Source organism: Danaus plexippus, chromosome 17, assembly GCF_018135715.1.
Source record: "Danaus plexippus chromosome 17, MEX_DaPlex, whole genome shotgun sequence".
NCBI lineage: Eukaryota > Metazoa > Arthropoda > Insecta > Lepidoptera > Nymphalidae > Danaus > Danaus plexippus.
The window spans coordinates 8007874-8021974 of record NC_083548.1 but is presented as its reverse complement, the minus strand read 5'-3'; the positions used below and the strand labels follow the sequence as shown (position 1 = coordinate 8021974).

Below are 14101 nucleotides of genomic sequence, written 5' to 3'. Positions count from 1 at the left end.
ATCGCTGAGTGCGCGACCCGAACGCGGGCAGACGCGTGAGGGCAGACGTCGTTGACGGTTGTGTCCGTTTTGCGAATTTTCAAGGCACTAGCGATTTGATAAAAACGTATGGTCGCCTACTTTAAGTAATATAGGCCTAAGGTTAGTTATTGCCAGGTTTCTTTTTGGTTAGGAGTTACACGTACAAAAAGATACTTCATTTTTACGAATTACTTCATTGATAATTCAATTACTATATAGATAGGTTATTTACCGTTAATTATAACAAATTATATAAATAGGTTAATTATAACGAATTACTTCATTGATAATTGAATTACTATATAGATAGGTTAATTAAATAGGCAAGGATTGCATTAAAGTACAATCATAACAATAACTACCGTACTGTATTTTTTGGAAGTATAGAAACAACACGTACTTAAGAATTATGCCGCGAAAGCGTAAGTCTAATCTTTCCCAAAGCTCTAATAAAGCTCGAACTATGAAAGTAGCTAGACTTAACGAGACGTTTCCACAAGCCGAACTGCGAAGGCTTAAACAAGCAGAGCGTGAGGCAGCTCAAAGAGCTGCTGAGACACCAGAGCACTCCCAAGATAGACGTCGACAGCATGCTGAGTATCTAGCATCTCAACGGGCTGCGGAGACACCCGAACAGTCTCAAGCTCGACGTCAACAGAACGCTGAATATCTGGCATCTCAACGGGCTTCTGAGATACCCGAACAGTCCCAGGATCGACGTCGACAGCATGCTGAGTATCTAGCATCTCAACGGGCTGCGGAGACACCCGAAGTCCACGCGAACGAAGTCGCGGGCAAAAGCTAGTACATAATACATATCTTGAAAAGTAAGAGCAGTGGGTTATCGTATGAGTATTGTATATATCGGATTTATTACAAATTCATTATTTTAAAGAGAGAACGCCAGCCTCGCTGACGTCACTTGTTTCAGTACGTTCCAGATATTTTAAAATGAAACTTCAATTCTTCTTAATGTTCTTGTATTTCTCGAAGGTTCTTCATAATCACATTATTTATGATCCGCACTCGCTGAACTCTGCAGTCCACTCGTGCATCCAGACGTCATATTTATACCAGAATTCAAACATAGTTCTATTCTCTTTGATTTCGTTTTACTTTTAACAATAGTAACGACGACCAATAAGTTGTTATAATAATTGATGACAGCCTTGAGTTATTTTCATGTTACATCCGTCATTGAAGCTGCTTGCGCCGATATATACAAATCGGAATACTTAAGTTTGTTCTCCTAGTATGCAACGCTATCAGAGTCCCATACTATGTATTTATAGTTCCATACTATGTATATATATTTTTTTAGTAAGGTCAATAAAGTTTTACTTTTCACAGCAATCTTGAAACATATTGTACTACTCCTTCAAACATATGAAGTCCTGGTTCCCGTACTATGAAAGAAACGTGACCAATTTTCGAAGTTCTGATTATTCCTTCGTAGCAACCATGATCAATTGACAGACGAGATGAAAATGAAATCATAAAAAAAATAATATAATATATAATTAATTAATATAAAGTAAAACTAATATAATATAATAATTAATATATTATAACTAATCAATGTTTCTCAAATACATGTTGGAGTAGGGTCCAGGCCGTTGTTTATAAAAAGAGTGACGTCAGCATACCTGACGTCATCAATAACTTTATTCTTGATTGTAGTCAGGATGTGACTCGTGAAGATAACCACGTGGACGGTTAGACGAACCCCTTAATTCGAAGAGGTCCGTACCCTGCAACGGCTTGAGCGAGACTATCTGTAATATGTATGTATCTCTGGCCTCTATTTATACCAACATTGTTGTGACTACAGTTACACAGGTGGCTAAACAAGTGGTTATGCGGCTGACGCCTGATAATTTCAACTACCCTCAATTATTAGTTTTTCAAATAATTAGACTTACGCCGATATCTATGTTTTTTTTAAGTTAATTTTAGTCAAAATTGATTTAGTGTAATAAATAATTCGAAGTAGAGAGATGAAACTGGCTGTACGAAGTAAGTGCCATTATCATTTATAGAAAAAGAAATGCCCGCTTCGAAAGTAAAATTTTTTGTACTGGTCTCGTAGCTCCAACGCAACTCATAACATCCTACCAGGGAAACATAAGTCTATGAAGGTGTTGTTTCACTATGAATTGAGAGCGAAATTTGTGCTATATGGAACATATTGGGGCAGACGTGTGTTTTAAATATTTCATATCGATATATATTGATATTTATTTGTTTGTGTGTGTTCGCGTGTCATGGCCTAATTTATATTTACTAGAGCTTATTTATTTATTCATTTTTTCCTGTTATTCTTATGAATATATTTCTGTTCTTGTGATATATATTTATTTTGCTTGTTTTATGGAAGTGAATTTTGCTTTCATAAAATAATTTGTATTATTTTCAAGTTCGCAGAGTAGTGGACGATCGTTGTTATAAAGTTATAAATATAAGTTATAAATAATATAAAAATATTAATTATTATTATAAAACTATTAACTATAAACTATTATTACTTATTATCACTAAGGTGATCTTTCTCCCCATTAATCTCATGCTCTAGTTGGTTTGGATAATTTTAAGTTCCATATATATATTTTTTTAAATTATTAATAAATTTAGCATTTGCTTGAACTCAATGCTTTCAATTTGCGTGCAACTTAATTATAATTGGAATTATTTGTATGATGATTGATAACTTTAATAAACTCAGTTAAACAAACGTATGAGAAGAAATGTGGGAAAACGGCCGGTAGCGAAAGGTCCTCGCCAACTTCGCTGATTAGTTGGCGACGCTCCGCTTCCCACGAAGGGCACTCCGCTAATGTATGGTCGGGCGTATCATCCACGCAACTGCAATGGTGACACGCTGCCGTCGGCTCTCTTCCGACTATGTGGCAAAGATACCACCCGAAGCTACCGTGCCCCGAGAAGATCTGCACCAACCGGAAGGTCAAGGAACCGTGTCGGCAATCCTTAAGGAGCGGTCGAATCGCCTCCACAGTGCGGAACCCGGCCACGGGCTCGCAGAGCCGCCGCCCCCATCGACGGAGTAGCTCCTCGCGTGCGAAACGTCGCCAACCATCCACCGGATCCCAGGGCGGATTCACACCCTGGGATCGAGCTCGTGCGCGCCACTGGTACACCTCCGCCAGAACCTGGGCGACCCAGTCCCAGGGAGGCGTCCCAACGAGCACGCAAGCCGCCTCGTGGGAGACAGTGCGGTATCCACGCACCACTCTCAGAGCCATGACGCGCTGCGCTGTGTGCAGCGACGCCATGTTCGGCCTCGAAAGGGCACCGGCCCACACTGGTGCTCCGTACAGCGCCATCGAACGTAACACGCCGGTGTACAGGCGCCGACATGTCGCGCTCGGACCACCGAGATTAGGCAGAAGCCTTCCGAGAGCGTTCGCCGCCCCGAGTAATTTCGGGACGAGACCGCGAAAGTGCTCCCGGAAGTTTCACCTACCGTCCAGAGTCAGCCCCAGATATTTCATCCGGGGACTGAGCTCGACGCGCAGTCCCCGGATGAAATATCTGGGGCCTATTAACCTAACCTATGACAATCACACTTAGTATGGCATCATCCCTTTTCGGCACGATTCAAACATACGTACAAAAAAGTACAGCTCAGGTTTTTTTCCATACTGCTATCCAAAAAAGCTATCTAATGAGGACGAAGACGCGAGTAAAAGCTATATATTACTAATTCTAAAATTAATGCGGATGAAGTCGCGGGCAAAAACTAGTCTGATATAAATATGTTTTATGAAGAGAAATCTCAAAAATCCCAAAAACTTTTTTCCCCTATTGGCGGTTGCGTAACACCGCCACTACTCATAACATCTTACCAGGAGAGCATAAACCAAGCGGATGAAGTTTCACTGGAGGATGAAAGTGAAACCATTCATATATATTATAATAAAGTTATATTTGTGTGTCTGTTATTTTTTATATGTGTGTGTTGTGGTGGCTGGCTTTATCGATTTTTCATTCTATTGCTATTAAAATGTAGTGATTCACAGCGATACTTTAATCTCAAACCGCTATTTCTCTCCACTGTGAAATGTCTTTCCCCATCGGTCTCCAGGATAAAAACGTTATAATTAAAAAAATAATAATAATTACAAATATTGAAATTTGCAAAATATGTGACTAACACCCTATTTGTCATAAAAATTAAAACTCGATTGCGTAGTAACTGAATAAGTTAGGTTAGATAGATTTCTGAAGATAACTACAGAAATCATAACATAGTTTCCTCGACCATTGCTTCTCAATTTATGTCCTCCTGGTAGACTATGTTATGAACTACGTGACTGTTACGCAACATCTGATCAAGGAGAAAATTGAACTTTATATTATTAGTTCTATAGTGGTGCTTCGCTACGAAATCTTTGATGTTTACACAACTTGAATATTATGATTTCCCGGTTTCCCATCTATTAAGTATTGTGCGGATTGACAGGGACGTCATTGAAGTACGTCAGTCACACACACAACACACACACACACACACACACACACACACTCACACACACACACACACACACACACACACACACACACACACACACACACACACACACACACACACACACACACACACACACACACACACACACACGCACGCACACGCACACTAATTGCTTTATTAGAGAAAGAGGGCACGCGAGACGCAGCCCGCAACCATAGACAACAGCATCCGTACATCTTTCCCACTTTACTAAAGCAATATTATTCACTTAATCATTGACGATATCTCTGCCGTTTTGGGTCCGTACCGTAGGAGTTGAAAAGACTGAACTTATGCCTCCTGTGACTTAATTAGATTTTAATTTCTTTTCTTTTCTCTTATCGTTGTATTAAATTAATTAAAAAGATTTCTTTTGATCTTCTTTACAATCTTTTAGATATCGTTCTCCATAATTTCGTTTTACCAGAATTATATGGTCTGCAGATTTATTTAATTCATATTTTCTAAACTTCAAAATCAATTCTTCTCTTACTAGACCTGTTTTGTAGTACTCTTTATGGTATTCTTATATAATAAAAATTTTATTCATAATAGTGAGCTTTATCCTTAACATATATTTTTATGAAATGGACCTTTTAATAAGATTTAATATCAGACAACAGTACGTACTAGGAATGATTTCAGCTTCACAACTGTTTGGAAATAACAATAAAATGAATTACATCTTTTTTAATTGTTCTCACTATTATTGGTATGAAATTGTAAGGATTCACAGAAAACCTCCAGTTACAAACGACTATCTCCCACTATTCTGTAATATGTTGCTATTAGAGGCCATAATAGAAAAAATGGAATAAGTACAATTACCAATTTTACAATATGTATATAATATGACTTAACGTTCCATTAATAACCGGTATAGCCAGCAATTTGTCCACATAAAAAAAATTAAACAAAGTTCCCAAGCACAGGGCATGGGGTCATTCAGTTTTATGTACAACGTGAGTGTTTCGTAACACTGTGACGTTAGGTCAAAACTTCTTACCAGGAGAACATAAAACTGTGTCGTTCTACAGTTTGTGTGTTAAAAGTGTGATGTACGCTACTCACCTCTCATGATTTCCTGGTTTCTCATCCAATGAGATAAACGTGACTGAGGTTGTTCGTTCTACTGCTAACTTACGTCTACAGTTGTTTTTAATTGTTGACAGCAGTTGAATTTAAAAGGTCTGTTAAGAATATATATATTACATGAGAACGACCAAACTTGCCATCAGATGATAAATAAAAACTGTTAATATAAATTCTAAATGAATAAATTTTAATGAAAGTTTAAAAAAATGTCCTTAAATTCCGTTTCTCATACAAACATTGGAATTTAAAAGAAAGCTTACAAAAAATATATTTTTGTATCGACTATCCTGAAGAAAAGGAATTCCTTTCCCTATTCAAAGTTTAATCAAACTAAGATATATTCAGAGATCACAAAGAGCAATAGTACCAAGCTTAGTTTCATTTTGGTCATCATTTTATCAAAGTTTAGATAGTTCTTTACAGTATAATCCGTTCTCTTTATTTTTGTAGTACCCTCGTAGCAGGTCGCGGTATAAGTACTGTAGCATTATCACTATGTAGCATTATATTACTCCATATCATGTAGAATATGTGATCTCTACAAGTTCTTTTTTTAACATAAACAACGTCATAAATTTTTCAAAATATTACTTTCAACAAAAGCAGAAAGTAAATTCTTTCAACAGTTAGTTGGTTATACTGTCTGGAGACTGACTAAAGTTCACTCTGAATAAATTATTGGAACAAGATAATTAGTTCTATTTTATTTGTTCATTTTGATTTGAGAATGTGTCATTTGATAAAGATACACATGTATAACAAATTAGTTTATACATATGTATGTGTATGTCTACGTATGTGTGTGTATTGTGTATATAACAAATGTGTTTTGAAATCCGAGCCATTTGACAGCATATTTTTCAATTATATTGTATGTATTATTATTACTACTTACTTTTTTATCAGTTTTATGAATTTGTTTGGTTCCTTTTGTTTATGAAGATGGCTAAGTATTTGTAAAATCTAATATAATCGAATTATAGATTTTTTTCTTAAAACAATTGATATTCTATTAAACCCATAAAAACTGAAATTAAGAGAAAAACAGGTCTTTCTAATAACGACTTACATTCTTCTTGTTTTGTTTGTTAAAATAAAATGTCAAAAAACTGTTTTTCTTTGGAGATTTTTAGACAAATGTTGTCACAATATATATATATATATATTGTCAATTATATTAAGTTAAGACCTCTTCCTTTTTGTCTTGCGTATAAATATTTCAATTTGTTCTTTTGGTATACAATGTTATAAAGAACATAGGAACTATAATATGGACACATACATAACTGTAGTTGGATCAATAATAGTTTTACTTTTCATAGAAATCTCGTAGCAGGTTGTACCACTCCTTCCACCTTATGAAGTCCTGGTTCCCATATCATGAAATAAACGTGACCACACAGCGCTTCCGCTATAGATTAAATAAAATTATATAAATTAATTTAAATTAAAGATTTATTTTTCCTTCTCATTATTAAATATTATTAATAAATTATGTTTATGTCCTACACGACTGACTATGTCAGTCCTACGACATCGACACAAACAAGTGAAATTTCCTTTACGTGCCTACTGAGAGCAAATGTCAAAAACACTTTTTTCTTCTGATTTTGATAGACGTATAACGTTTAAAACCCTTCCTTGTTTATTTTAAAAACTAGCATTGGATGGTGAAATTTCTCTAGTTTACAGACGAGAAAACTACAATTTGTTTTGGTTTTGTGTAACATTAGTTACATACATAAAAACAATATACTTTTCTTTTCATAGAAATCTCGTAGCAGGTTGTACCACTCCTTCCACCTTATGAAGTCCTGGGTCCCATATCATGAAATAAACGTGACCAAACTGCACGTCGATAATGAAATAATTTAAAAGGATTTTTTTATCATATATATTTCTTCGTATTTTTCTGATCGTTTTCAGAGAAAAGTCAGTTGTCAGAATTATAATACAATCGGCAGGCTTATTTAATAAAGTTAAGTTAGTTACGTTAATTTTAAACATTTTCTTAAGTATAAAATTAAGTTTTCCCTACCTAGACTTCATCTGTTGTAATTATTAATCTATATACTTACTACCAATATAAGGAAAAAGTGTAAAAAATATATTATTGAATTTCTTACGTTGTTGTAATTCCTAACATAACGCGTGATGGCGCCACTGAGTCTAGTTTCCTTTTCTCTCACGTGCATACAAAGTGTTTCGAGTAATATTCAATTTATTCATAAACAGTTTGTAATTATTAATTGTGTATTAAGTTATTTTCTACAATAAATAATTCTAGTTTTAACGTCTGTTGAGATGCACAAATTTGTTTTTTATACTTTTATTTCAGCAAATAAAAATTAAATTTTTGTCTTGTACCTCCACCGCAACTCATAACATCTTACCAGGAGAACATAAATCTATAAGAGTGTTGTTGCAATGTAATGTGATGACATGGACAGAGATGTGTGCGAATTTATTTCGAATTTTATTTAAATATGTAATGTATCTGTATATATGACAATTTGTTTCCTTAAAATTTAAAATAATGTATTCTAATTAAATTCGTTAAACAATGAAATTATTCGTATTAGTATCGCAACCAAAACATTTGAAAAAGTTTGTTTTTCTTTTTTAGTTCACTATTTTTCAATGAATTAAGTAAGTAAGTTTAATTATAATTTAAATTTTTCTTTTAGATACCAAAATTGACATTATTAAATTAATCAGTAATGTCTTAGTATAGTATTTGCTTTTAGCCACACATTCTTTTATTTCTTTTATAAACAGTAAATAACGTAAAAGTCACTAGTTATAAAAAAAGCTGTGTTTGTTGAGTTGTGAAAAAATCATACTGTTGTTGCTGCGTAACACTTACTCATAACATCTTACCAGGCGAACATAAAATAGAGCTAGTGATGTTTCAGGTTAGGTTTTTTTAAATATGGCCTTCATAGTGATGTTTCAGTAAAAAGTACTACATTATGGAATGAGAAACACTATATACCCGCATTATGAGGCATGAGGGTAAATGCATGGAGTCTGACACAACTTAAAAGTTGTTAAGATAAACAAAGTTAAATATTATATCGCATCTGTTTATACTTTACTTACTACTGAAACTGGACGAGAACGACGTCTGTAATACAATTAATACCTATTTCAATACTTTTGCTTTTGGTATCATCCTTAGCAGATCAGTTTTTTAACGTTTTTTGATTTTCTAATTTGATATTGCTTAAAACAACCAAACATTTCTTTATAGTAGACGCCCAACATTCGTCTACAATGTAAAAAACAATATCCTGTTTATAAATGTAAATAAAACATGTGTAAAAGACGAATCCTCTCAGCATTCCATGGATTCACCGTGCGGGTGCCGGGTCCATCGCGTTGCAGGGGGAGGAGCTTCAACAGTGCCTATGACTTGCGACCCAGGTGTAGGGTTAAGGGGTCCTATTCTAGCTCGCGTTAAGCGCTCATCTCCACCGTCCCAGCTCCTCTTTCTACCTAACCAAATTTGAAACGAACCTACTAGAGGTGCCTTTGACGTACAATCCAAAAACGAACTGATGTTAGTTCTTAACAGGCCCAAGTCTTTTAGTGGGTTGTAGAGAGATTTAGCTGGTATACCTCTCGCTCCTACTGCTACCGCGTACAAATGTACAACGAACCTAGTCTTAGTGAGTTCGTTAGTGAGCTCGTGTTGACCTTGATGGCATAGTCATTGGGTATGTTGATTTCCCAAGGAACCGTGAGCTCTATTAGCACAACGGACTTTAAAATTCGCGAATATAAAAATGGCTGGTCTGGACGCCGACGCACAAATACCCTCTGGGATTTTATATTGCTTCTCATACGTATCCATTATTATAGTCCAATCCAAAGCCACTTTAATTATGGAATAAGGCTTGACGTTTGGTTTTGTAGTCCTAATGCTTTCTCTCACAAAAAGTATTGATCGCTGGTTTGTGGATATTTCCTTTTGCGCTCTTGCTACCGAAAGACTAACCGCTTCACGTATGATCTCTAAAACCCTATCGTGCCGACACGAGTATTGACCGCTATCCAGGAGTACCCTACATCCCACCAGTAAATGTTTTGCACTTCCAACTACCTTCCCACAGATATAGCCAGTTTTTTCGGTACCTTTACCCCATCTTACTAAATTACTCTGATCTGGGAGAGTCATTTGGAACGCATTCAGATAAGTTATTAGCAATGACGGCGACCAATTATAAATTAAGGTGCGCCATTTTAGTACTAATGGGATGCAAAAATCTCCTTTGTCAAACCACTCGTACTGCATTTCTAAACTCATTGCATGGACCTTATATTTATCATTCTCGTCTTGCCGAATAAAAGACTTCAATATATCCGTATCTTTGGCCTTCCTACTTGATCCTAACCCTGCTCTGTTACTTTGTTCTCCTATCATAAACCGTTTATGGAATTGTAGTCTTGATTCTTGGTCATCTTTAGCTTTTGGGGAGTGATGTAACGACGTCATCATCGGATTTCTCCAGGATATCCGTCTTGCAAACTTTTCGGTCTTTATAGAGCTCCGATGGCCTTTTTAGATTCATCAAAAAGTTATTACGATTCCTAAATAACGCTGACGAATCAGATGACAACGCGAACCCGAGCCACACATCACACCTTTATGACACTTGCATCTAACTTGGAAAAATGGGTTTTATTAAAATAATAGACGAGGAAAGGCCAATTCCATTGTGATATTAGATAATTATCATAGATCCAAGTTTTTTTGACGTTACTTATTGGTTGGTTAAGATCGTTCATAAAGCTATCTTCTATTCTTCTAAGGATGGAGTACGACCTATATTATCTATATTACGACCGAGAAATTTAAGGGGAGCATTTTCCGTAATCGTACAAACGCATTGACCTCCTAACGATTATCCCAAATCGTATGAGCTACGCCTTATATTTCGCCTACCGAGACATAGACAATGACATCTATTTGGTTTTGTCCTCATCCCATCCGTTCACTCACAGAATTTATCCACTTCATACGTACTTGACAGTGTTTGGGGTCACCGAAGGCTCAGATGGAGTCTTAAACTTATTTATTATTAAACTTGAACCGTTAACCCCATTTTTTCTCGTTACTTATTAGTTTATCTACTAAAATATTGATTAAAAAAATTGTTCAATATTCCAAATATTAATGCGAAAAAAGATTCTTTAATTTAATCCTATAAGATTTTTGCGAGTATACATTTCAATTGTGTTCAAAAATCTAACAGTGTTCTAAGTCTTGTGACTTCAATTCTTTTATAAACCCTCCTGAGGAAAGCATTTTAAACAGTAGTCGAATAATTCTCTAAAAGTAAAATCAATATTTTTAAAAAAAATAATAAAAAAAAATAAACAATATATATAAAAATAATGTTGTCAACGTGAGAATGAATGAATCAGAAATCACTTATCTCCCTCGATACTTACACTCAATGTCGCCTCATTTGAAGCAATACATATATATTTGTGTGTGTGTGTGTGTGTGTGTATGTGTGTGTGTGTGTATGTGTTGCTTTCTGGGAAGCCTTGTGCATACAAAAACTGCTTAGAAATACAAAATAACATTATTTAAATAAGCATAATGATTTCCACTTTTATATTAATCAAAATAAATCTCAATTAGTGCTTATAATTTTGTTGCAATAGTATATTAAAGTAATCCTCATCATCAGCAGTTATCAGGCCACTTGTGGACATAGTTCTCACGCACAGTAATCCACTGAGCTCGAACCTCAGCTCATCTCCCCTTCTCTCTGCTCCTGTACCTTCCGAATTTCCAGATATCAATGTCCTACCAAGATACGGAGAGGGGCGTTAGCAGAAACTTAAGGTGGGGTACACAGAATGTATGAATGATCATATTTAATTTATTTAAACGCACACCAACAGCACCATCCTTACAGCTATTAATTATTTTTCATGTATGGGGTTGAGCTCTGAAAACTGTCCAGATTATGATTCTGTATGTAGAAGTCGTATTGGTAATTTTTTTTTTAATCTCATCCCCCCTTTACCTCTAGTAAATGAACTGAACACACTCTCTGGTATCATTATAACGATTGTTTTAGAGAGAATATCCAACAGATTTTTATTATTACAGATACTTACAGCTAATTAAATGAAAAAAGAACAAGAATATTATTATAATAAATAATAATATTATAACAATAAAAAGAATAATATTATGTATATACGAGTATAATAGGAGTATAAAGGTAGAGAGCAAGTATTTTTTTTTATTTCATGTAAATACATTTACACGGTTAAATCAACAATTCCAGCAGTGGTTGCTTGCTCGTTTGTCGTGGGTACTAATTACCATCCTTCCTTTCGTAGCCTAAGAAGGAGTAATCAACAGGCTGTATGTACTTGAGTTTGGTAAGCATTAATCAATACACATGTTTGTGCTGAAGCTCTTTATTGTTGTATCAGGTCCGGACCTTCAGTAAAGTCAAGGCGACGATAGCAGATATCGTGTCCGACGTACGCACATACCCCGGCGCGAGGCAAAAAATTATGTTCCATGGAGTAGCCGGGATATTGGAGGTAAGAGATGTCGACCGGAGACGATATCTGGGTTTAAGTAAGAAAGAAAAGGGCCAGCTTGGCCGCCCCGAGGTGGTAGTGTACGGCGTTGATATTAGAATGTAGCCCCCTTATGTTACATAAATCTACTCTAAGCTTCCTGCGACCTCGACCAGAGGTATTGAGCGGGGTATTGCTCCCCCCCCCCCCAGAATACGAGAGGAAGCCTGAAACAGTGTTTAGGGAGGGATTCTCCAATGCGAATCGCATCGGTACCCTCCTGGGGTAGTTTATTTTTATACACCGCTGCCGTTTTCAGAGAGCTTGGGAAGGGAACTAGCTGAAAGGAAGAATGGTTTCTCCCTTCAACCAATCCAGAAAATGGGCTTCCGGCACTCCCACTTACCGTACGAAACGCAATGGCATCTCTGACAAGATACCATTACTTAACGCCGATTTTCTATGGGAGGGTGGTACCGCACCGGAGCGAGCCGGCCCAATTCAGCCTTACGGCATGGCTCTACCACCTAATGTAGGATATTTTCGACATAAGCTCATCGATCCGAAGTTTCTACAAAATTTTTCCCTTCGTATGTCTTACTGTATGTACAGAATTTGTTAGCCTCTTCTCTGAAAGTGTTGACTACCCAATCTTGTTTTTTGTTTTACTCTGTCAGTGGTTTTTTTTATATCAAAGGTGGCATACTACCGGACGGCCTACTTGATGAAAGGTAGTCACCGTCGCCCATGGATATCAACAACATGGGCATTGCCGGCCGTGATCGTGGAAGAGGGAGGAGAAAGGGTGGGAAAAAGGAAAGGGCAATCAGCTCTCTGACTCAGCGAACGAAACGCAGCCATTAACAACTACTTCTGTGAGAGGGTGGTTTTTCTCCGGTCGAGTTAGCCCATATTCCATATGTAGTAACTTTGCTACAGCTATGCTCTACCACCTGTAAATCTCTTCTTAATTCAGGGTTTTGCAATTTAAGATATGAAGCTTGGCAACCTAGATTGACTTCTGCTAAATTTTTCACCTTCTTGGAGGCTCATTCTTAAAAAAAGAATTATTAAAATATAAGCCCGCCCTTTTAAGAAAATTTACAAGCATTTGTTCAACTAGTGACAGGTTTTTATTAGCACTTCAACCTAAATATATCAAATAATAACGTTGTAGCCCGCTTTAGATGAGTTTTGTCGAGCTTAAGATATTTTTTTATAGAGAATATCTATTTTACCTGCCGCGTGTGCCCCAGCCAGAGCTTAAATCTCCACACATTTACATCCTGTTCAGCTAATATTAGTCCTAAATGCCTAATATTAGACTCACTGGATATTTCTACAAACTATCCACGAATTATTATTATCCACTATTATATTAGTTACCAGGATATCATAACTCGTGAAGGTTCATACATTTAAAGTAAAAGTGATAGTTTAACACACACATCTGCACCAACAACCTGTAGATTCAAACTAGACTGCACTTTCACTCTTATCCAGTACCTCCCTAGAGGAGGAGCAAATCTGTCGACAGTCCAGGTCGCCGCAGCTTATTGGACGGTATTTGCGTCGTTCTCACTACACTACATAATTTAATTTTAATAACCATATTTTTCATATCAAAATATATGTTTTTAATTTGAGTGGTAACTTAAAGAATTTAATTTATTGCACATGTAACCGCGATCTTGTTAATTTGTTGATTATATATTATGAATATTCTCAAAATAAAAGTACGAAAACTCACCCCTTATTACATATTATATCTGCCAGTGGAAGTAACCTCAATTAAAATCGAATAAACATAACTTTTATATGTAATTTTTCCATCCGTTATCAAAGTAGTAGGAGGTAGACCTAGGTTATTTGAAACCAAAAGTCTTCTAGGATTTCACAACT

At 36.0% G+C, this 14101-nt stretch overlaps 1 protein-coding gene across 1 annotated transcript; it reads left to right on the top strand.

Moving 5' to 3' along the window:
• The first annotated feature begins 484 nt into the window (after nt 1–484).
• LOC133319311 (uncharacterized protein C05D11.13-like) lies at nt 485–826 on the top strand. The gene has a single exon (XM_061523269.1). It carries the CDS (start codon nt 485–487, stop codon nt 824–826), a length of 342 nt encoding a protein of 113 aa, XP_061379253.1.
• Nucleotides 827–14101: the final 13275 nt, after the last annotated feature.

Bases quoted from the DNA above. Each gene is read 5' to 3' on its own strand.
- LOC133319311 (XM_061523269.1), top strand. From the start codon at position 485: ATGAAAGTAGCTAGACTTAACGAGACGTTTCCACAAGCCGAACTGCGA.